Genomic DNA, 26,128 nt, shown 5'->3' on the forward strand with positions numbered 1-26,128 from the left:
AATCTGAGAACCCCATAAAGACATGATATATATGCATTTACCTAAATCTAGCTAAGCTTCCATAAGCCTTTGCCGAAAACAAATTTGCCAGAGTTTTCAAAGGCTGTTGATCAAGGCTTATCCCCACTCGTCTCATTTGAGTTCAACCCGCATTTAAAGCTGGACTCCATGCCCAGCCCTGTGTTGCCCACCAAGGAGGTAAAAACAAGGACACAGTCTCTGTGCTGGCTGGACATTCTCAGCGCTTAAGAAACTTAATACTGTCATTTAAACGTGAGGAGCAGTAAGGGAAAGTGCGAAGGAACCAGGACAGCACCAAGCAAGGGCCATGCCAGAACCACGGTGGCATCGGAAGATCAGAGAAGACTTTCCAGAGGAGATCACTAAGCAGTCTGGAAGAGGAAGCTAAGGGAAGTGAGTAAGTACATTCCAAGCAGAGAGAAGGGGCTGAGAAAGGCCTGGGTCTATTTCAGGGGAATAAAAGTAGGCTTCAAGATGCAAGCACCAGGAAGGGACTTGTAGGCTATGCCGAAGAGCTGGGAGTTTATCACGGAGGGAATCACCAACAGCTTTTAAGCAGAGGACTAATATCTTCTACATTTTAAAATGTTATTCCCAGGGGTGCCTGGGTGGCTCAGTTGGTTAAGCCTCTGCCTTTGGCTCAGGTCATGATCCCAGGGTCCTGGGATCAAGCCCCGCATCGGGCTCCCTGCTCAGCTGGGAGACTGCTTCTCCCTCTCCTGTTCCCTCTGCTTGTGCTCTCTCTCTCTCTCTCTCTGTCAAATAAATAAATAAATAATCTTTAAAAAATAAAAAAATAAAGTGTTATTCCCATACCTTCATGGACAGTGGACCAGCAAAGCGCAAGCCTAACTAGTAGGCTGTCATAACCCAAGCACAGATGGTAAGGTCCGGAGACAGAATCCACCAGAGCCGTATCTCCAACATGGAGGGAAACTGTTAATGGTCCCTGATGCATCCCTCAAACATCCCTAAAGACCCAAACAGTTCATTCTCGATGGGTCTAAAGATTTTATAACTTCAGTTTAACTTCTAAGGAATCCAAAATGTATTCACAAAACGTTCCAAAAATAGTATAAATTAGTTCTTCTAAAAAGCATTTAAAATCTTAAAAGCAAAAAATCAATTCTTTTACTCCCTTTAGCTTCTAACCTACAGTTTCATTTCATATTAAAGAACGAATATTGTCAGCTCTTAAGAGTGGGGATAACATGGGCAGTATGGGGAGGAGGCCAGTTAGCCTGGGTCTGCATAAGCAAAGGGAAGCAGATTAAGGCAACTGTCCAGGTAATGCAAGACCCCCAAAGTTAGCTAATAATAAGGACAATCATAAAGAAATTCAACCCTGACATCTCATGTAAGTAAACAATACAGAGCCACTTCCTAAGTGAAAATAATTTTAAGATATTTTTGACAACTTCATCTTTAAATCAGCAAGGCACTACAAAAAAGTTGTCGTTTTTGAAAAAAAAAAAAGTATGATTAATAATAAAAGTAATCTAGCCTAAATTTAATATTGAGAATTAGAAAAGACCCAGAAGTAAACTGTCTAATTAGGGTTTCTATAATAAGTTACAGCGAAGGGCACAAATGACCTATCCTGATTAGCAATTTCTCCCACACCGATGGCCCATTAAAAATGTCATTACCCTTAACACAACTTGTCTTGAAATGGAATGACATTCTATTGCAGAAGCTTGGCCGGTCTCACACTTTCTCATGACTTGAGCAAGTATCCAACCACTCAGGCTAGAAATCTACAGTTATATTTTTATACTTAAGCTACTCTTTATGCCGCCGTATCACGTCTGATTTTCAATTGTGTACACTAAACGTGGCAATTCCTGTGTTACACTGATTCACGGGTCCGACAGAGAGAGTAAATGACAGATGCGGCAGCCTGAATAACGTTCTCCGTACTCCAGGAGATCACAGGACCCGGAATGTGAAGCTCGGCTCAACTCCACGTTAAGAGGCACTCTGTCACCTTGAAAGATGCTGAGAGCAGAGGGCGAAGCACAGTGACGGGGACCCAAAGCGTGGTCCAGTCCCAGGGGCTCCTCCCCAGCGCATCCTTCCAACGGGTCCCTCCTCACCCCTGTTCCACCTGGCCGAACACCGACTTCCTGTGGATGGCATCTCAGAAATCTCCCCGTGTCATCCCTGATTTTCCACTAGCACTGCCAACACAGCCGCGTCCCCTCTCTCCCAGATCCCGTCTTACTCACTATGGCCCGGTGAATTTTCCTAAAACAACATATTTTACAGGAAAAAAAAAAAAGGTTATACTCTTGAGACTTGATTCAAGATCCCTCATGAGTTTGCTCCAACACAGCCTCTCGATGTATATATTAATCTCATTTACCACGAATCAATCTTCTCTTCCAGATACACTTCAGATTCACTTTTCCTCATCCAACGTCGAGACCTTCAAATCGCTGTGTCTTTTCTGCTTGTTGCCCTCTCTTCCCATATAGTCCAATCTTCCCCATCCAAATGCTCTTCACTCTTCAGTGATCAATGCAAATGCTACTTCCTCTGCCCATCCTCCCCTAATAATGGCAGCCCAAAATCATCTCTTCCTATACATCTATCTTTCATAATCCACCACTGTAATCTTCTTGAGGGCAGGTTGGGGGCTTGATTTCTATTTACCTGATCCAAAGCAGGTAGGTAAAACAAAGATTACGTCTTTGCAAGCCAGAGAAAACCAGTAAAAGAAGCCAATGCAAATTGCTAAGTGGAAGAAGTCAATGTATGCTTCCAACTATATGACATTCTGAAAAATGCAGAAGTATGGTGATGGTAAAAAGATCAGTGATTGCCAGGAGCTGGAGAGAGGAAGGAAAGAGTAGGAAGAGCACAGAGGAGTCTTAAGATGATGAAACTATTCTGTAGGACAGTATAATGGTGGAGACATGCCATTATACATTTGTGGAAGTCCACAGAATGTACAACACCAGGAGTGAACTCTGATGTAAACTGTAAGTTTTAGGTGATAATGATGTGTCAACACAGGTTCATCAACTGTAACAAATGTGCCACTCTGGTTCGACTCTTTTGCCTGTGGGTCAACAACCAGAATGCTGACAGTCAGGTGTGAGCCCCCACATCCTTTTCTCCAGAAAAATGGGTAACATGGCCTACAGACGTTCCTTCTACAACATGGCCAGATCCTTACATGATCACATTACTGTGATATCCACCAGATCACAATCCCTGCCCATGTGCACAGAGCTTCTAATCCAATTTTTAGACTCATTCTTAAATATGAACAAAGAGCCAAAGATAACTAAACATTTGAGAAGAACTCCCATCTTAAAGAGAGAGACCAAACAAATAGAAGAACCCAGAATAAATAGAGACATAGAAAGAACAGAAAAAAAAAAGCAATACAGAAAACAATGGAAAAAGAGTCTGCATTTATAAAATAAATAGCAGAAGCTGTACTTGAACAACTAAGAAAAATCATAGAAGAAGCACAGCTTTTTTAGAAGTAAAAAACGTAAGAGCACGAAATAAAAGTTTAATAGAAAGACCAAAAGAGGGGTGCCTGGGTGGCTCAGTTGTTAAGTGTCTGCCTTCAGCTCAGGTCATGATCCCATGGTCCTGGGATCAAGCCCCGCATCGGGCTCCCTGCTCAGCGGGAAGTCTGCTTCTCCCTCTCCCACTCCCCCTGCTTGTGTTCCCTCTCTCGCTGTCTCTCTTTCTCTGTCAAATAAATAAAAATCTTAAAAAAAAAAAAAAGACTAAAAGATGTAAGTTGAGGAAATCTACCAGGAAGTAGAACAAAAAGACAAAAACAGAGGAGTTATGAAAAGAATAAAGGAAAAACAGAGAACTTATCAATTACATAATGTAAGAAAATTTCTAAGAAATGGAAGACACAGTTATCCTGATCAAAAGGCCCACCAAGCACCCAGCACAGAGACACACAGGTATCCAAACATTAGCCCTCACATGCCCTTCTTCTCAGGAAGTTACTGGAAGATGGACTATAGGAGGGAATAAACCAAGAAACCCCTTGAAATGAGGGATCAACTTCGAAAGTGGCTGCCCAGCATTCAGGAAGCATGGTATTGGACACGGGAGATAAGCAAAGGGACCTCCTAGGCATAAGGTCCAGGGAGCTGCAAGTGATGGCTAGAGGGCAGGCCTAGAGATCAAGCGATCCAGAGGGGCAGAAGAAGGGAGAGGCCTCCAAGGGGAGCTGGGAAGGACCAAAGGAAGGAAGGGAGGGACTTCTCAGTGTAGCTGTGCCATCTGTCAGAGTCTGGAAATAAAATCATGATAGATAAAATAAGAAAATAAATAAACAAGACTGCATTAACTCCAGGGGAGAAAAACTCCACACTGTTCAATAAAGGAAAGAGAATATAGTCTCAGCTGGAAACAACAGCTACACGGTCATAGTGATAAAAATACTGAGAATTTAGAGAAAAACTGTAACTTAAGTATACAGGGACAACAGAGAGGCAAACCATGATGGCGGAGGGTAGTAAGAGAATCAGCCTCATTCCCATAGCAGGGAGTTCACAGATATCTTAAATGTCAAAGCAGGACGGTATGAACCTATCCATAAGGGATGGAGACAGGAGAAGTAGCTAAGAATTCAACGTGGTTGTCACCAGGGCTGAAAGTTTTAGCTGGGGCCTGGGGGGTAGGGTCTCATCAGGGGCAGAGAGAAACAACATATAGCACAAGTCAACTATTTACATTATGTGTATATCCTATTTTGATAAAGATAACCCTTGAATTAAATAAATGAAGGATGGGGTGTTCGGGGCTTGCAGACTACTCCTTTGAAAAGCTTAAAAATCCTAGGAAAATCAATGGTCCACACATGGTATTTTTTTGTCCCTTCTTTTTTAAGTTTGAGAAATATGGAAAAGGCAGAAACAACGAAGAAGACATTATTCCAGCAGCAGAAAGGAGACAGGGCATCTAAAGGTGCAAAATCTCCAAGGAGGCAGGAGTAAGGGGTCTGGAACATGTGTATCCAAATTAGGCTGGGACAGAGAGCTCTCCCCTGCTGGTCAGGGGTGGAGGATGGAGGGGACTGGACTGCAAGGGAAAAACCTTGTGGTTAGAGAGTCGAGGCACTGCTTGATAGTCTCTGTTTTGGGAATGAGTGAAGGGGCTAAGGAAAATCGTGAATGTTTTAGAAGGTACCAGAAAATAATGTTAAATTCAATTTGATCAAGTAAACTGGATCTTAGAGCAGAGAGTATTTGTACTCAGTCATTCCTCCATGCTTCCATATTTCATAACTCTTCCATAACATCTTTATACTAATACTTTAAAGGACTCTCTTTTCACTAAACTATGAATCCTCGAGAATGGTCTTATGCCTTTGTCTACGCATACAGACTCACCGCGGTGCCTGATGTGAAATGCATTTTTGTTCTATAGATATATAAATGTTTATTTCCAAAAATACAAAGGCATGTCAACACACCAACACACATTTATTACAATTAATATGCTTTTTATAAACCAAGACAGTCAGCATTTAATAATTTTACTATAGTTTAAAAATAATACCTAATGTCCCTCATGGATAGCCCCCCCCAAAAAAATCTTATTTAAGTTCAAATTTACATCTGAAGCTGTCTCTCTTTGACTACATATAATAACACCTAGGATCTGTTTGGGATGATGCCCATACCTTAACCCAACTGAGAACATCAGGGAAGACTACATGAATCTATGACTAACTAGCTAGTAGATTCTAAATTAAAGCTCAGGAACATTCACAATGAGTTTTAAAACAAAAATTCCATAGTTGAAAATCAATGCCTGCCCTGTCAAATAATAAACCTGAAGAGTTTATGGTATGAAATATCAAAGTATTGATTCAGAATTAATTTTGAGTACAGGTGATCTCTGTTCATTAGTACTTCCTAATATTTCAACATACTCTAATTTTATATTACAACATACTCTAACTTTATATTCCTTCCAAGAGAGAAATCCAACTATTCACTAAGAAAAGCATAATATAATGCTAATTTTTAAAAAATTCTTTCTTCTCCCCTACATTTAAGCCAATTTCCTTGATAATTTCCAACACCTTTTCCATAAAACATTTCAAATCCATCTCAAACACGTTCAAAGGGGAGAGGAAGGGCTAAAAATAAATACAAACAAGAGTTTTGTTGGCCATTTAAATCTTTAACTAAGGTTAGAGAATGTTTTTGATTGCTATTAAAATCCTTGCCACATTAATATAGTAGAGAAAATTAATTTGAGAAATCTATCTCGAATGCCAGATTATGTCAATAAATCCTAATCTTTAGTTTTACAAAGCAGTGAAACAGAGAATTTTAATTTTCTAAATGAATTAAACTAATGAACGATTTAGGACAAAATGCAGATTAGTACACCTGCATATACTTTTCCTCAAATCTCACAAAGTTTAAGCTGATCAACTAAGGTTGTTCCAGGAATCATGTAATACAACCAAACTACCACCTCCATAATTTCATCCTTTTATCCTTTCAAAAACGTTTTAGAAATGCATTTTATAGTATACTAAGCTATCCTGATAATGGTAGTATGTTAATTGTACCTTAAAAGTCATATAAGCCAAATCAATTCAATAGCTCCATAAGAACTTCTAATTTACAAAGGCATGCAAAAGCATCTTCTAATATACCTGATTTTGACTTCAGGATAACCTGAATGGTATGTCCATCGTTGGTGACTTCGCAGTCTCGGCAGACCACATAATTTGGGGAGAGGCGGACATCCAGCAGTGAGGGGTCATATCTAGCTTCTCTTGAGTTTAAGTTAATGGGAGACTGGTATTCCCCATTAGCATCAGGAAACACTAAGCCCCACTCAACACCTAAGCACAAAATAAAGCAAATTTAGAACAGGTTAAAAGAAAGTTCCAACAAAATTTAACATGTAAAAGCTACTTTAGACACTGTTTATTTATGATCCTTGACATTATTAAGGTTATGACTATTCTTTCTTTACAGATGAAGTATGATAAATGTGTATGAATTTCTGCATTCATATTTTCAATGATATAATGCTATCAAATACCACACACAAAGTATTGTACTAACAAAATATTCTATTTGTCTTTGTCCACATAGATGTAATAATACGTGATTCTAGGAAATTTAGGTCATCTTTAAGTGACTGAAAAAGAATCAATAGTTCCACAAAAATTTCCTCTGCTCATTAGTTCAATTACATGCAGTACTGGAGAAATACCTGAAACTCTGAACTTGCTTGATGAGAGCCAAAAACCATAAATCTGATGCTAGTGAATAACCACTTCTTATCAGAAATGCAAATACAGCAATTCTGAAGTGGGCATATGCATATATACGCACACCGATATAATCATACAGTATATACATATATTCTTAGCATATTTTATAAAATTATAAATTCCCCATTTGTTTCGACATCAGAACCAGTGGTCAATTAGGAGCACCAGTGGTCTATTACGAGTCCTACATCTTCCGCGATAAATGGAGCAAACAAAACTTTTTAAAAGTCAACCCCCTTCCGACCAAGCCCACTGATTCAGCTTGAAATTTGGGGCTTCTTTGGAGTTGAACACTGTTAGTACCCTTCATGCAAAGAGTAGTGGCAAGAATGCTTTCCCCCAGCAGGGTCCGCACAGCAAGCAAGAAACGAATAGTTTCGGTAACACTGTGTACCTAAGGTGCTGAGTAACACAGCTCTTCGCGGGCACTCAGTACACACAAGGGTTCCAGGCGCAGCGTAAGGCCGGCCCTCCGGATGGCCGCAGGTGCCAACTGCTGCGCGGCAGCACCGCCCGGCTCCCCGACGCGAACGCAGGTGGCGGGCACGCCCGCTCTGCCTGCGGCCACTTCGGCCCCAAATCGGGCCTGGGGAGCGGGAAAGCGACAGAGACGCACGTGGGAAAGAGGAGACGCGGCGGTGCTGGGAGCGCGGGAGAGCTGCAGGGACTCGGCGCTCGGCGGGACGCACACGCGGGGCCCGGGACCCCGGACTCCCCACCCGACTCGCGGCCAGTTACCTTCTTCGTAGCCCCACTCCACCCCCTCCTCCTCTTCCTCTTCATCCTCTTCCTTCTCCGGGAAGGCGACGGAATCTTCGATGAAGCTCAGGTCAGCCATGGGAAAGGCCGTGGGTCCCCTCGGCGCTCTCGCGCGAGGTGCCTGCGCGGCAGCAGGGAAGCGGGCAGGAGTGGGAGTGTGAGCGCGTGGGAGTGTGAGGCCGAGCGGGAGCGCGTGGGGGTGCGAGTGCGCGAGTGTGTGAGTGTCAGCGCGCGCGTGTGGGTGTGAGCGCGCGAGCGGGCGCGAGGCGGGAACGAGGCGGGAGCGAGGCGGGAGCGGGCTGGGCCGGAGTTTTCGGGCGGCCGGGGCGGGGAGCGCGCGTCTCGAGTCCCGGCGGAGCGCGAGGGGAACCGCAGCTCCAGGAGCTGCAGCGGGCGGATTATAAACACGACCGGGGCGTGTCTGGCACGGGAGGATCCGCCCCCTTCGCTCGGTGGCCCCGGCGCCGGGGGCTGGACAGCAGGGAAAGGGCCTGGGGCTAGCGGCCCCACAGGGGAAACTGCTGAAGCCCGGTCGCCCTACCTGCGGGGTTGGCTCCCCACTCCCGGCTCTCCCACGCTTACCTTCCAGAAGCCTGCGAATCGCCCAAGGACCCGTGTGTGCAGGCCCTAGACCCGGGGCTTTCTACCTTATTAACTTTTGGCTTTCCTACAGGAAGTACCAAAAAAAAAAAAAGTGGAGGGGTGGGTCGGGAAGGAGAGAGATTAATTGCCATGGGTAAGAGAAAAGAGAGGGCTGGGAAGACCCTATAAGAAGTTTCCCACTCTGAATTTTTATTATTGGCTATTTACTTTATCCTTCGTCCTTAAAGGACGGTGGAAAGGAGAATGGAAAAATTTCCAAGAAACTTGTAGTTCTTAAAACATGTAAGACAAAATTGTTTTAATCCAGAGGAGTGGATATAATTTGGAGATTTTTTTCCCTAAAAGAAATTATCTCAAAAGCAAGAGTACTGACAAGCAATAAAGAAAGGGTGTTTGGTATTAGTTTCAGAGTCTGGGGTGCTGTTGCAAGTACAGCTTGCTGTGTACACAGCTCCCAAACGCCTCGTGAAATCGTGTAAATAATGAAATGCACACATTGCATAACAAACAGGAACTTTCCTGATCCTAAGAGGTCGCACTGTTACCTCTTAAACGGACTTCCCAATGACTTAATCCCTTAACCCCCGTGTTTCAGTGCGTTTTAAAAGCCCCAGCTAATAACCCCTGATCGGGTTAACTCCATATTTTTAGAAGCTCAGATTTGGACCTTAAGCAGAATTTGTTTTTTGGGGTGTTTTTTTTTTAACTTTTTTTTTATGTTATGTTAATCACCATACATTACATCATTAGTTTTTGATGTAGTGTTCCTTGATTCATCGTTTGCGTATAACACCCAGTGCTCCATTCAGTACGTGCCCTCTTTAATACCCATCACCAGGCCAACCCATCCCCCACCCCACTCCCCCCCTCTGGAACCCTCAGTTTATTTCTCAGTCCATAGTCTCTCATGGTTCGTCTCCCCCTCCGATTTCCCCTTCATTTTTCCCTTCCTGCTATCTTCTTTTTTTTTTTTTCTTAACATATAATGTATTCTTTGTTTCAGAGGTACAGGTCTGTGATTCAACAAAGCAGAGTTTGTTTTTATATGCTCTGTGCACGCACCAAAACGTCTGTTAGCAGTTTGAATAGCCGGTTCTTAAATCATCCCATCTTGGGCGCCTGGGTGGCTCAGTCGTTAAGCGTCTGCCTTCGGCTCAGGTCATATCCCAGGCAGGGTCCTGGGATGGAGGCCCACATTGGGCTCCCTGCTCAGCAGGAAGCCTGCTTCTCCCTCTCCCACTCTGCCTGCTTGTGTTCCCTCTCTCGCTGTCTTTCTCTGTCAAATAAATAAAAATAAATAAATCTTTAAAAAAAAATCATCCCATCTTTATGAATGCTTAATTCCTCATAGGATGGAGATGCTCCTCCTGGGGATTTTTAGGTTCTGTAGAATGGAGATGCTCCTCCTGGGGATTTTTAGGTTCTGTAGAATGGAGATGCTCCTCCTGGGGATTTTTAGGTTCTGTGCTCCTAGCATTCAGTGCCTGCTCAGCCCGCCACTTTTTTTTTTTTTAAAGATTTTATTTATTTATTTGACAGAGAGAGAGAGAGCAGGAACACAAGCAGGGGGAGTGGGAAAGGGAGAAGCAGGCTTCCCGAGGAGCAGGGAGCCCGACGCGGGGCCCGAATTCACGACGCTGGGATCATGACCTGAGCCGAAGGCAGGCGCTTAAGGACTGAGCCACCCAGGCGCCCCAGCCCTTCACTTTTTAAAAAAGCCGCTTAACAGGTTATTAGAAATTACTCCAGAAGGTGGATTGGGATTGGCGGGGGACCCTCAAATCAATCAATTCTGACACTTCCTGGAACAATTAGCTAAAGAGGTGAAACTATTGGTCAGCTTTAGCTTTGAGGATTCCAAGCACTCGTGTAAAAAAAAAAAAAAAAAAAAAAATCCCCCTTAACATAAAGACTAAAAAGTCTACCATTATGAGGACTTGAGCCACAGTCTAAGAGACATGAAATTCATTCTTCACTCACTGCCTTTAGGGTGTTCTTTAGTGGATAGCCTCTCTCCTCTGCTCTTCTAATAAGCCTGAGACTGACAGAAGTATAAGTCTACCCTATAGTTTTTAAAAATAATAAGCACTACCCGAAGTATTAACCATTTTCACTCAAGTTCTTCTAAAAGGAATGTTTCATTTATCTTTCCATTGTTGAAAACTTTTTCACAATCTTGAAATTTTCATTGAAGTTCCTTTCTAGAAGTATATTCACACATTAATCAAATGCTGCAGCTAATGCAACCTGTAGAAAATAATAAAATCATTTTGCCACCCTGAGCTCATCAGTAATGTCCATACCCCTTGGCCCAAGCGTGCATAGATGCCAAACTGTAACTGTTGTGTGACCACCAGTTTCATTTAAAGTATCACATGAATTATAGAGATGTTTACCAAACCAGAGGACAACAAAATCACCATGGAAAAAACTCAATGTTCCATGAGTAAATGGTGTGCCATATTTACTGCAGACAGCCTGAAAGATTGAATTACCAATATTGAATTTTGTAGCTAATAGACCATCTTGTATATAGTCAACAATATATCACTATTCATAAATGTAGTTAACCACTAGACAAACATATGTTTACCCATACTTGTTCTTTCTAAATTATTCAACATCATGTGTATAATGTAGCTCCCCACTGCAAGCCTAGGATACCCTACCCAGCAACATATGAACCATTCTACTGTGCATCCAAGTATTCAATTAACAGCCTTAATTGCTTTGAGACTGTGTGCTTTAGATTTCTGCTAATTAACAGCACCTTAAGACCTTCTCTTCTCAGGTCCCTGTACTATATTATCGCTAAAGATGGAATTTCTATTTCTAGTTATTATAAGGTATCTGTCACCATAAAACCTAAACACACAGATGGAAGATATAGGCCAATTCTTTGATTTATAAACTAGAACAAGCACACCTAAATCTAATATCAGAGAATCTAAAAATATTCATGCTCTCTATTATGAACATAAGTACTCCACATATCCCCATATGTAATTTTAAAAATATTTCAACCTAATATCATATTTGATTCCTTAAATTAACTTTCTATTGCTCGCTTTTAGTGTTTGCATAACTGAGGTCAAACCACATCAGTAGAACAATTTGTTAAAACTAAGACCTATATAACAAATTACTATTTGATACCAAGAAAATAGAAATACCTAAAAAGGGACAAACTGATCTAGATGCCACAGGGACAAAGAGACACTAAGATTGCTTCACAGCACTCCTGACTTACACACCCCTCTCCTCTCAATCTTTTCCTATCCTTTGCCTACCTTATCAAAGCTTTCTTCTTGTGTTGGTGAGTTTCAGCCCTACAGTCGTCACGAACAATTATTACTTAATTCTTATGTGCATCTTATGCTCTGGGAGCACCTCAAGGACAGAGCTAACATATGTATGTCAAAATGGCTTCTAACTAGATTGTAAATTTCTGAATTTCAACAATGAATTGTGTTCCTTCATGTGCACTGCTCTGCATTGTGTGCTGTGGGAGAGACCCCAAAACGAATTAACACTCCTTCTGCCAGTAGGGAATTCATAGTTCTCTTGGGATTGGGGGGGGGCAGGGGGAGTCAATAATTAACTATAATAAAGGCAATATATTTAATAGAGATGCAAGCACCATTACATCTGAGGAAGATGCAATTCATACAGATGGGAATGATCGAGCAAAGTTTCTTAGAGAAGATGGCTTTTAAGGCAAATGCAAAAGGATGAGTAGGATTTAGAGGACAGTGAGTGAGCAAACAGCATTTCAAGCACAAGTAATGATGCCAAATCATGGAAGTCCTGATTGTGGATCCGTTTCTCCATGAAGTACCGCCGTGACCTGCCAAAACCAATCTAGATTACTCAAAAAAAGTGTGCTTCAATGGGATTATGTCTGAAGAAAGAGATTTCTTTGGTTTAGTTTGTTAGTCTGATTTTTGTTTGGTCAGTAAAGACATTTTTAACCTTAAAAACAAAGCAGTCACCTATTTTACCAGCAAAAATAGATTTATTTAGGAATATCAGAGAATTGCAATGGCAAAACCATAGGCAAGTCCAACAAATAAAGGAAAGGGATATTACTTTATGGAGAAGAAGGAGAGGTTGGAAGGGGTTGTTTTGAATGAAAGCCCATAGGAGAAAAGCAAGAGTTAAAGGTGATAATGGTTTCTTATTGGCTGAGTTGCAGGGATGGTTCATTTCTTGTAAGAGATATAATGGACATCATTCCCTATTGGGGCCTGTAACTGATGATTTTTTCCTGTTGACAATTCTTCTATTCAAGTCTGTAATTGACAATTCTTCCTATACTAGACATTTGAGAAATAAAGCTCCCCCTTTCTGTGCTCCCCCTCTGGCCTCCCAACTCCATTTTAGTGAGGCTTCCCTTTATTAAATTTCACATCAAAATTTTCCTCCTTATGTATATTTTGATTTCTGAAGCTTTCAAGCTTTGCTTATAAGGCAAGAAGTTCTGATTCTTTCATATTTTTTCTGATCAGATTAATCTATTTTGCTTGCTTACAGCTTTGTTTATGAACCTACTTTGGTTTGGTCTCTTCTCGATCTTTGTCTTCCAAACATCAGTTTTTAGTCTTCAGGCGTGGTGTAGCTGTGGCAGATTGTTTTATTGTTTCTGTCATTCGCTGCCCCTCTCCATGAGATTATACTTCACTGACTGACCATAGAACCTGCTTTGACCAATTGAATATGGGTAGATATGCACATGCCACTCCCAATAGAAGCCTTAAGGAGTTGTCATGTGGTTCCACCTCCTATTTGTCCATCTGTCCCCAAATTATCCAAGAAAGGCACTGCTTCTTCAGTCACTCTGGATCCTGGCATGAAGAAGACCCATAGATCAGAGCCACAGGCAACCAGAAGTTGACATGTAATGTCAGTGAGAAGTAAACCTTTGTTCTAAAAGCCACTAAAATCTGGGGATAATCTGTTACAGCAGCATAACCGAGCACAATCTAGCTGTTACAGTAGCCCATCGGGTAAAGGTGAGTCCAAGGATAATTTTCCTTTCCTCAAATGCTTTTTTCATCTTTTTCTTCAGCGTAAAAGTACCTCTCTGGCCTGCAAGGAAACTGAACAGTCTCAAGCTGTGCCCTTATCCCACCTTGCGAAGGTCTTAGAAGCCCTGGCCCTAAGTAGGATCCTCATAATCTTACCACACAGTGAGAAAGCCCTTATCCATCAGAAATCCCCATCCACTCTAAATAAACATAGGCTGTAACTTCTGAGGTCATACCACTTATGCGTGGGCCCCCACATCTAGCACCAGAATGACAAAGGCTGCAATTGGGATGTGAGATCATTATAGTGATGCTTCTCGAATCTACCTGTATTAGAAAGCAAAACTTTTTTTAGGGAACCTTCCTAGTATTCTGCCAAATGAAACTCCCACTCAAGTGGTTAGAGTGCTTCCATATACCGTGTACAGATCTCTAGCCCTGAAATTATGATTGTGTTTAAAATATGTACTTTATAGCCATCTCCTCCTCCAATCAACAATGAGCCCCCAGGAGCAAAAGATTCATCTTATTCCTCTTTGTAGTCCCCACATGGTAGGGACCTAGGAATTTATTTCCCTGTGCCAGCAACCATATGGTGACCTGATTAGCCTTTATAAGTATATTAGTGCAATAAAAATTATGATTACCAAGGTAGAAGCTTTCAGAGTGCAGTGGGGCCACAAAAAGAGGGAGTGGTCCAGTTTACTTGGTGGCAGGTGTGTCAATAGGGGCTTCATAAAGGAAGTGACATTTAAACGGTCTTGAAAGATAAATAAGTGCTCTTTTGCCCACAGAAGGGAAGAGGAAAGGAGGTAAAAAGAACAGACTAGTCCAAAGGAAAAATAAACAACAAAAACTCAAATACAGAAGCCAGCAAGACTTCAGCTTTTCTTTTTCTATGGCATTAATAGAAGGTTTTCTACAGTTAATAAAAATGCAAAATGACACATTCAAATAATGTGTCTATGTTTGTCTTAGTGATTTCTTTTTTAAAAAGCCTCAAAATAATCTCATGATGTGGAGTAAAATACGCAGTAGATGGTATACTTATGTGAGGACATAGTATTGACAGAACAACAATACTAAAAATGTATTGAGCCCTTTTCGACATTACAAGGAGATGCAATGGCCAAGTTAGACCAGTGCCTTGGCCACACCCATTCTTCAGTTCCCACAGCAACTGAGATACCTCACTCTGCCTTACAACATGCTATTTAGCGGTAGGAGATAAAGGGGTGCCTCTTACACAAGATGTCAAACCAATTCTAGGAAAGTAATCATTTGAGCACTGTGGTTGTCTCCGAAGATGGCTGCCACAAAGCTTGCCCTCCTGTAGACACATGCCACTCTCCCATTCCAGGGAGATTTCCCCTCCCCTTATATCAGAGCCAGCTTTGTGACTTGCTTTGTCCAACAGACTGTGGTAGAGTGACCCTGTGCAATTTGGGGCTTAGCCTTCAAGAGGGCTGGCCAGTTCCTCTTTTGCTCTGAGAAAACTCGTCATCATGAAAGAAACCCTACTACCCTGAGCCCACGCCATACTGTTAGGAAGAGCAAGCGAGGCAGGTCATGATAGGTGGAGGAGCACACAGGCTTAGGTGCATGCATAAAGCCCTCCCGGACCTTCTAGCCCAGCTTAGCTACCAGCTGAATGCAGCCGAGTGACCCCAACTGAGGGTATGTGTGGCAGAAAAACCCTGCCTGAATTACTGGCCCCAGAACTGTGAGAAGTCATAAATCATTGTTTTAAGCCAGGGAGCTCTGGAGTGGCTTATTAAGCAGCATGGATAACTGAAACAAAGTAGCAGATACTATGTAAAGCAGTTCCCACTTGGTTTCCTTTCATTCTCCTAAGAGCCTCAATATCTGCTCATTTTCAGGTGAGAAAACAAAAGGCTCAGACTTGTCTGTGGCCACAGACAGGTGGTGGGTGACCTGAGGTCTGTCTCTAGAACCCAGGCTCTGGGCTGCCAAATTGACTGCCTTCAGAGTTGGTGAGCTCAGCTAATGTGCCCCATCACCACCATCAGGAGAATGTGGGTTGCAGGAACAGTTTAGAATCAAACACCAAGTGAAATGCACTCCAGCCCTCTTGCATCCTGCCTCTGAGCAAACTGGGAGATATGCTGGGCCAGTCTTGGCAGCTGGGGGTTAGGAGGGCTCAAAGGGGAAGGGTAAAGGAAGCTAAAAAAGGAAGTTTAGAAAAAGAGACCTACAACAACTGAAACTTTTTTTGTAAGTATAAAAGACTTTATTTTGTGGGCTGTTTTTTGGTTCCAAAAAGGATTAAGCGGAAAGTACAAACAATTGCCATCTACCCACTTCTGCAGCCCAATTTCCCCTTAATATCTTGCCTTCTTATGGTATATTTGTTGCATAGACAATGAGCTAAAAATACTGATACATTGTTAGCTGCTAAAGCCCATAGATTACATTAAGGTTCACTCTCCCTGTCCTACAGTCTATGCATGAAAACTGTACTTAGGTATAGAAAAGGGAATCAGTGGCTGGAATTCTATGTTGAAGAGATTTGCTCCTAAACCAGCCCTTGTCTGCAGGCTTAGTCCACCTCTGCTTACTCCTCTGACCTCTCCTTTCTCTGTCCTTGCGGACCCTATTCCCCCCTTCTCTAGCTTTTATGCCTCACGGCACATGGTCCACAGCTTGGCTTCAACCTCAGGCTTGCCCTACTCAGACTAACAACCCAGGATTAGATGTCTCTTGGTAGACTGCAGAGTCCTCCCTCCTTGGCTGATGATTTATTCATCACCCATTATGTATTAAGTATGAGATATGATTTAGCTCATTAATTCATAATATGACAAAAGGTATTTTTTTATAGATGAAGAAACTGAAACTCAGAGAGTTAAGTGCTTTAGCCATGACCGCACAGCTAACAAATTAAAATCTGAACCAAGTCCAGCCAGCTCTACAGCCAAAGCTTACTCCATAACCCTCTCCCACCTCTCACTCAGAGCCAAGCTTTAGCCACTATTGTAGCAAAAGCCCATTCAAAGTGTCATTAGTTATTCATCCTTTCACGTTCACAACCAACTCTCAATGGGATATGAATTAAGTGCCTACTTAGCAACCTAAAATGCTACTCTTCAAAAACAGAAAGCGTTCAAGATGTTTTATATTAAATATTTCTACTTCATAAAGAGTTTGTGTAATGAGGAGGAACCAGGGACACTAATGAAATACACAAAGCAATAAACATTTCTAATGCTAATGGAGCACAGCATGTTTACATTATGATTGGAACCCCATTGATTAGACTTCACTGAATATTACTTTTAGCATAATTATCAATGATGGAAGAGAAAGTGTAGCTTGGTGCTGAGTACATGCTAAGCACTAAACAAAACTGACTGCACTAGTTTCAACTGGGCCTTAATTATTTAAGGGGCAGTAACGTACAACATTGTGACTTGATATTCCCCACCTTGACAAAGGAGATAACAGAAAAATAGACTAAAACTACAACATGAGAGATTTCGGTGAGACACAATGATTATCAGACAGTAAGAATTATTTAAAGTTGTCCTCTTCAAAAGTCTGATGGAAACACCTCTCTCATTAAACGTATTATTATTATTAACATTTAACGTTGAAAGACGTATAGTATAGTATAGTATAAAATATTATATAATGGTTTTGTCGCTTACTAAGTTTTGATCTTGATCAGATTATTCAACCTCTCTTTGCCTCATTCTCCTCATCAATGAAATGGGAACAATAATAGTACCAAACCAAAAGGTGATGGGATGATTAAATAAGTTCATATAGATAATGCACTTAAACTAGAACAGTCAGTTCAACTAGAATGCTTGCTTTGGAAATGCAAATTTGTTCTGATACAATTGGTTTATGAGGAACAATTTGAGCACAACAAGACTTCCCTGCTGCTTATGCAGTTTTGTCTGTGTGAAACACAAGACTAACACAGAAAACTACACCCAGGTGAACTGAGCTGTGCAAGGAATACACTAAATGCACACATGTGCACACATCAGGCATCCACGGCTACGTTAGTTCACCATGGGTCAGCAGCCAAGCCACCCTCATCTGAAATGACAACTGTCTGTCAGATTTCAAGGAAACTTCCTCCCACCCCTTCACAGTAACTCACAAGCTGCAGCCTTTCTAGTACCTGCTTCCACAAGCAAACATCAGTCTTCTCCAAGTTAGAATGCCACACTAATTTTAGCACTTACGCACTTCTTAATCTTTGAAATGTGTAAAAAACTACCATCTTATTACATCCCTTTGTTTTTTTAATGTGTCACTGATGAAGTTTTTGAGCATTGTGCCCCGAAGCTCATTTTCTCCATAAGTCCTGTGATGGTTACTGCCAATTTTGCATAACACGTTGGTCTTTAAGAACACGTGTGTCACCTTATAATAAAACTGACTTGCATGTAATAAACACTCAAATAATGTAATTATTATGGTGGTAATTATAAGAAACTGACATTTAGTGTATATGACCTGGATATTTTCTTAGGTTATTTTATGTTTGGGTTAATTTGATTATTACCATTATTAGTTTGATTACTATCTATATTAGTAGTAGTAGTAGTTATTACTATATTCATAGTCAGAAGTGGTCTTATGTTTTGCACATTTGTGAGACTGCCCAAAGCACGTAAAACAATACAAGAACAGTCCATCACTTAAGGATTTCAAATATATTGCAAACCTTAGGAAACTGACCATATCCCTTTGAGACCAAAGATAAAAATAGGACCTGCTGGTAATCAGTAGGTGACTCTAGATATTTGACTTCAAGGTCGTTTGGTTTTAGACAACTATATGTATTCTAGACTTGTTTTCCATAAACCTCTTTAACCAATGATCACATAGATGGGGGGGGGGAATTGATATTTACATTTCAGATACAAGGGAAGTAATCAGTAAGTCTACCAGAGGAGCTGAGGTTATGGGAAGAAGGCAAGAAGATCATTTGAGATGTGAATGTTTGCACACTTTCTGTCCTACTTCTTATGCGTTTTCAAAACCCAAGTCACTTGTGAGCAACCCTCAAGGACACGATGAAGATACAAACACCAAGTGCTGACTTTCTTTCAGGCAGTCGATCAGTACTGCAACTATATTGCTCCACCTAAGCTTTGATGACTTGAACGTGCCCTTTCATTCAACCATCCATTCATTCAGGCAGCATTTATTAATTAAGTACTCTGTGGAAGATACTGTCTAAAGGCTTGGGATACCAAGATGAATGGTGTACCCACAGTCAGAATGCCTCCAGTAATGACCTTGATAAACAGACCTTACAAATCATGGTGTGACCATTGGGGAAGATCCCAGAGATGAGGAGCTTGTAGGTTTCCCACACAGCATCAGTAAGGAAAGTCCAACCTACATAAGCTCCAACTGCAAATCAAAGGACAACTGTGTGTACCTTCATTGTGAAAAGAACCACACATACACACATATTGCTTAATCCACAGTCATACATTCATGATGTTGACAAGAGTAGCATTCCCTTCTATGAAAGACAAAAATATGATTCTGTAAAAATATCAATTCACAATTATTTAAAAATATGAAGATTATTTAAAATTATAAATAATTATGCAAATGTAAATTTGCTTCATAATCATGATTCTTAAATTGCTTCTCAAATGATGTCTGTAGCTAAATTCATTCCCAACTCACCCAACCTGTTTTCACAACTTACACTTCTTATGTTCTTTACTTTCAATAGGGAAGCTACCATTGGTACAATATAGAAAGCTCATAATCAACCTGCACTACTTTCCTTCTTACAAAAGCAATATTCCTCTCTAATTCAACCCTGCTAATTCCATTTCCAAGCATGTCTCTCAACCCCTACCTCCCTTTCATTCCCACAGCTATTGTCATAGTTCAAAACTCAGCCAAGTTTCACCTGGATAGTCCTGCCCCCACTCTGTCCTCAGTTGCTTATCTCCTTATCAATGGTGAGGGTAACATCCTGTCTCTTTCCTGCCTAAAAATCCCTCCTGATGCCCTGCCACTTACAGTTATATAAGATCTGCTTTCTTTAGTATGGAATACAAGGCCCTTAAAAAAGCTAGCCATATCTTAGCAGCTAGCTTCATTAAATTCACTCAGTAATTAATCCAAAACTCTAACCACACAAACTTATCATTAGCCATAAAATACTCACAGTTGTTTTCATGCCCACCATACAGTTTTGTATAATGTTTTTTCTTTGACTCCCTATTCCTGGGTGGATATGAGGATGGGGAAGCTGGTAGGTGCAGAGGTAAAGGAAGACTTTATCACTGGGGATATGTGACTCTTTTCCTAGGCTAGGAACTGACCGCAAACCTATCTCGTTTATCTATAGTTGCCTTGCTAGGGTCTAGTAGTTTCCCAGTAGCTTAATAAATTTATAAACTGATGACTTTAAGGCACCGCTTCTCTTGCTACAGCATTACAAAATAAAGCAAAGACAATCAGAGACTTATGGCCCCAGAGAATCTGACTCTCCTGGGAAGGCGCCTCACACATGGCCAGATTTCCACTAAAAGGACATCCAGAAATCTCTTTTGCCCATTTCAAACGTCTTTCACAACTATTGACTGACAGAGGAACCCTTGCAGATCCCTTCATTTAAAAAGCAAAATTCAGGGGCGCCTGGGTGGCTCAGTCAGTTAGGCATCTGACTCTTGATTTTGGCTCAGGTCATGATCTCAGGGTCATGAGACTGAGCCCTGCATTGGGCTCCGTGCTAGGTGTGGAGCCTGCTTAAGATTCTCTCTCCCTCTCCCCCTGCCCCTCCTCTGCTCTCTCTCTCAAAAAAAAAACAAAAATAAAATAAAAAATGCTGCAAAAGGCAGAGTTCAGAGAGGTCATGTGATTCCCCCCAAGCTTACACTTTTAGTGGCTGTTTCAGGTCTTTTGTTAATGCTTGACATTCTTTCCACTCTCTTTGGCATTTCTCTGTATCAAGAAACTCCCAACCTAGAACTCTAACAAGCTTCTCTTCTTTCTTCCCACTGGCGCTCCCTAGGTTTCCAAGTTTCTCCGACAACACTTTCTTGGAATCTCTTTGCAGAGGCTCTAGATGTAAGAGTTCCCTTGTAATTCATGGAGTTATCCCAGATACTCAAAACACAATGAAAAATCCAAATGCTTCCAGCAATATCTCTAGTAGTTTCACCATTGATTTTTTGGATAGACTCATGTATCACGAACATCTGCAGAGCTGAGTCTTGTCCTACTATAACAAAGTCTTCTTTTTTTTTTAATTTTATTTTATTATGTTAGTCACCATACAATACATCATTAGTTTTTGATGTAGTGTTCCATGATTCATTGTTTTCATGTAACACCCAGTGCTCCATGCAGTAGGTGCCTTCCTTAATACCCATCATGGGGCTAACCCATCCCACCACCCCCCTCCCCTCTAAAACCCTCAGTTTGTTTCTCAGAGTCTTCTAATCTGAGTACTTCTTACAGTCATCCCAAGTGAAAAAATTAAATAATCTTAGTATGTTATTTCTGCCAGAAAAAAAAAAAAAAAATCCTAGCTCATGTTGTGACCCAGAAAAGGAATCTCTCATGATAAAATGAACTTAGGAAAAAGGTACTGCAGAAAAGTCATATGACAACTTAAATGCTATTCTAAATTATCGACATGATTCTGCAGATGGAATATGCATGATGCAAAAACATCCTTATGAACCTCATTCAGAATACCCAAAGCAGTGACTGTAGTCTGCGTGAGAAACTAAAATAATGGTCCCAGATCAGTTGTATCTTCGGAAGAATTCTTTTAAATGAATTAACAGCAGCGGTTCTAAACTATGGGAGAAGGTTAGAGCCAAGAATCATAGTTTTTAAAAGTTCCACCAATTAATATCAATATACAGCAGGGCTAAAAATCACTGGACTAGAGCAAACCTTCACCAAACCGACCCACAAGTGTCTCCAGTTTCTCCAGAGTGCTATGAAATTCTAAAAAGTTATTTAAATAAATTCAATGTTAAGCCTATTAACAGACACAGGAAAACCATATTTCACACCAAAGTAGGGCAGCACTGAGCACATTCTGAGCACCAAGTGTGAATCAAATTCAATTAAACTTATTTGCCATTTAATCCTCATGACAACTTTGTGATGTATTATTATCTCTATGATACAGATGAGGAAACTGAGGCTCAGAGAGTTAATGTAACTTAGCCAACATGACAGAAGCAATAAGCAGTGAAATTAGAATATGCACACACAGGGACGCCTGGGTGGCTCAGTCATTAAGCATCTGCCTTCGGCTCAGGTCATGATCCTGGGATCGTCCTGGGATCGAGCCCCGCATCGGGCTCCTTGCTCAGCAGGGAGCCTGCTTCTCCCTCTGCCTGCCACTCCCCCTGCTCATGCCCTCTAAATAGATAAATAAATAAATAAATAAATATCTTTAAAAACTTTAAAAAGATAAATAAATAATATCTTTAAAAACTATATGCACGCACAACCTGCTAGCTTCAAAGATGGTATGGCTTTCATTGCTCCAGTAATATAACATTGTAACTCCAGAAATATGTGGATAATTAATAAATAGCTGCTGACTGATTGTTGATAAGCTCAAATCTGTTTTTCAAAAATGTATTTGACATTTAAAATGTATTAGATACTTACTGATAGATACAGTTGAGTAGCAGGATGCTAGCTAATTAGAACTCATCATTTCTCACCCTGTCTACTGCAGTTGCCTACGAGCTGTTCTCCCTCCCTCTCGATTCTCTCCATCTTGAATGCCACTTACTCTCAAAACTCCCATGTGGTCCACACAGGATCTATCTCAATTGGGTTGAATCAGCCACTTCTAGAACTCCTAAAACACCAAATAATTTCCTGTCCCCAGATATAATGCCATGTATTTCCTATTGTATGTATTGCATACGGTGCTCCCTCCACCCAAAAGGAGAGCACCTCTTGTTACTTCTTCTGCTCCCCATCCCCCAACCCTCCTTATCCCCTCACTGCCTGCAAAACTCTACTCAAATTCTTTCTCCCTGCCACGCTTTCCCCAACTCCCACATTTTGCAAAAGCAGGTGCTATTCTCAAAGCATTTGCGCCATGATTATCACTTATGTGTGTTTCTCTAGCACTTGAGTATAATGTCAGTGGTTACATTTTCTCTTTGCATCTCCAAGACCTAGTAAGAGTCAGGCTTATCATAGAATGCTCACAATAAATGCCTGTTGACCAATACACGTAAGAATATTTTCATCTTTTTTTTAATAACCTATAACATGTTTTGGAAACTCCATAATTTAAAATGAAAATTCTGAATCTGCTGAGAAGAATTTACACACTTCCAAGCAAAAATAGCAAATATATTATTTGATATGATACATACTCTGAAAGTCAAAGTCCTATTCTCACATGCCATCTCTGAGCTTCAGTACACCTAAATGAATTCTGTTTTATGAAAAGCTTTGTAAATTTTTAATTTACATTTCAAAACTGTCTATATTTTATATTTTTAAACCATTGATTTTGGTCCTCCCTGGGAATCGCCCCAGCATGAATAAGCTTCTCCTCTGTAACAGAAACCTGATGGGAACCTGGTGTTCCTGACTAGCTAGCACATCCAAGTCCAACTATATTTGGATTTGATGGAAACCTTGTGCATTTGTGAAGATCATGAGAAAATGTCCCCTGTTTTATTACCAAACTTCCAAAGAAGGAGAAGAAACTTTTGTTTCTTGGCTACATGAAAAAAAGGTCTGTGTTTCTTGTATCTGCTGAGAAGAAACTTTTGTCTTCTTGGCTACCAAGAATATCCAGGCCTGTCTCCTTTCCCAAAACACTGAAATGCAATTCCCCCTCCCTTTTTTTTCTTTTTTGTTGTTGTTGTTTCCTTTTCATAACAGCTTTGGGGCTAACTGATTGCTTGAAGGGGCCAAACCAAAACACCTGTGCAAGAAATGTGGATTTTGATACCATACGTTGAAAATGGAATTCCTTATGGATGTAGATGGGTATAGCCAATGGATAAGCATCATTGGATAAGACCCTAACTAAAATTTTCCCAAGGAGAAATCTAGACACATGACACATTCTAGTTGGGAATGATGTGGTATCAGTAAATTAGATATAGCTGTGATTGCCAAATCCTGGAATAAGAAAATTAAAGAAAGTTCCTCTTGGAAATCAAAAGATATAATTTTAAGAAAAATAACAAGAAGGTCTACTTTATATATTTACTAAGCTTCAAAAAGTATGATATAAAATTATGATTATAAAGTTATGATGTTGTTTAGCAAATTTATAGTTTCAAGAAAGATTTAGATAAAATTCAGTAACCCACAGATACGTTACAAAAGAAAAACAGATTTATATCTCTGGGGTCTAACGCATTGGGAAATCATGCCCCGTCATTGAATGCCCTTTATAAGAATACAAAAATCTTAAACTCCTCTTTTGACTTACTCCTATATTAGATGTTTATACAGTCTCAGTGAAATTTGTAAAAGTACTTCTGTTGAAAATCAAATGCATATAAAACATTAGGAACTCAAGATGATGTAAGAGAGGAAACTTTCAATAGAGACTGAAAAAGTCAATCATTTTGGATTGACAGCACCCAGAAAATCTCAATTTTATTGCACAAAGACCATCATTTAACAAAAAATTAGTGACAGATGTCCAAAATGTATACCCATTGTCAAGAGAAGCATTTCTTACCTTATGTGTAAAGATCTTAGGTTTTTCTAAAACGAAGTTTTATAATGCATTTTATAATGCATGGTCCCAGAACCGCAGTATCAGCTTCACCTGAGAAATTGTGAGACGTGCAAATTTGTGGGTTCCACTCCAGACTGGGGAGATGGGATGTAGCCCATCAATAATGTTTTAACAAGGGGCACCTGGGTGGCTCAGTCGTTAAGCGTCTGCCTTCAGCTCCGGTCATGATCCCAGGGTCCTGGGATAGAGTCCCACATCGGGCTCCCTGCTTGGCAGAAAGCCTGCTTCTCCCTCTCCCACTCCCCCTGCTTGTGTTCCTGCTCTCCCTATCTCTCTCTCTGTCAAATAAATAAGAAAAATCTTTTAAAAAAAAAATAACAAGTCATGCAGGCTAAAATTTGAGAACCAGTGGTCCAGACCTGTGCTAATAAAATCATTACTAGCTATATGTTGCTATTGGATATTTGAAATGTGGCTAGTCCAAACTGGGATGTGCTGTCACGAGGAAAATACACACTGGATTTCAGAAACAGCACAAAAAAATGAACAAAAGATTTCATTCATGGTTTCAATATTGATTATATGCTTAAATAATAATGATTTGGATATATTATGTTAAACAATGTATATTATTAAAGTCAATGTAATCAGTATTTTTTTTAATCTGGCTACAAGAAAATTTAGAATTCCACAAGTTTTAATCTGGCTACAAGAAAATTTAGAATTCCACAAGTTGCACTGTATTTCTAAAAGACAACACCGCTCTAGACCAAATTTGTAAAAAGTGTAACAATTGGTTCCACAAAATTCCTATAAAAAAATTCTGTAACCTCTGCTTGAGTATTTCCAATGGCAAGGAACCCACAGCACTTTCATATTTGAACAGCACTTTCATATATTGAATCAAGATCTGCTTTGCTGTAACTTCCTGGGGTTTTTTGGTTTGTTTTCCCTTTATCCTGGTTCTGACCTCTTAAACCACAGAGAAGAAGGACAACTCTTTGCTTCATGACATTTCTGTAATACTGTATAACTTGAATCACTGTCAACAATGTATCTTATCTTTGTCAGGTGGAAAATATCCCCAGTGCAATAATACTCTGTCTTCCCTGGGCTGAAAATATCCTACAGTCTCCCCACCCCCACCATCATTTGTCCATACAATGCATGATTTCAAGAGTTTCTACTTTCCCGGTTACTCCATGCTAAATACTCTCCTCCTTGGCAATGTCTCTCCTATAGGAAACATGGTCCAAATCCTTGGAAATGGGCCAAACTGATTTCTCGTATCCTCTCAGGGGAGCTCAGAGCATTGTTAGCAGACCCTCTGGGGTTATCTAATTCAATAGGGGTGTGCTCTTCTGATTGCCTTTGATTGTGGCTATTTTACAAATCCGTAGGGATAGACTTTAAGTTATAGAAAATGGGTAACAATGCAAATGTTCGCCCATAGCCCATAGCCCATAGCAATGCAAATAATTACTGTTCGTGCCAATGCAAATGGGTTTTGTCTGGCAGAGGACATAAATCTCTGTTAAGTCAAAATCTCATTTTAAGTAGATTTTAATTAATGAGTTAAATAAAATACTTAACACCTGTTTGTTTTCTTTTTGTGATTTCACCTTTCAGAAAATGATGCTTTAACACTTCGGAGACAGGCTTCCCAGAGCACAGTAGGATATACCAAATGTGGTCTGAGTACAGTGCACTCTCCCATGCCTGCCT

At 40.6% G+C, this 26,128-nt stretch overlaps 1 protein-coding gene across 3 annotated transcripts in view; it reads right to left on the reverse strand.

Moving 5' to 3' along the window:
* The window catches only part of CA8 (carbonic anhydrase 8 (inactive)), an 84,720-nt gene extending 76,268 nt beyond the window's left edge, over window positions 1-8,452 (reverse strand). For 2 of the 3 annotated variants that reach the window (XM_081816029.1, XM_081816031.1), the window contains exons 1-2: window positions 8,048-8,451; window positions 6,680-6,871 (exon numbers count right to left, since the gene is read on the reverse strand). In XM_081816029.1, coding sequence (XP_081672155.1) covers window positions 6,680-6,871; window positions 8,048-8,147 — 292 coding nt within the window. In that variant the 5' untranslated portion in view covers window positions 8,148-8,451. Of the gene's footprint in view, window positions 1-6,679; window positions 6,872-8,047 lie in introns of all 3 variants that reach the window. The other variant, XM_081816030.1, reaches the window with a different exon arrangement.
* Between the last annotated feature and the right edge of the window lie 17,676 nt (window positions 8,453-26,128).

This window comes from Leptonychotes weddellii, chromosome 4, assembly GCF_054177405.1.
Source record: "Leptonychotes weddellii isolate Sample4059 chromosome 4, ASM5417740v2, whole genome shotgun sequence".
Lineage (NCBI taxonomy): Eukaryota > Metazoa > Chordata > Mammalia > Carnivora > Phocidae > Leptonychotes > Leptonychotes weddellii.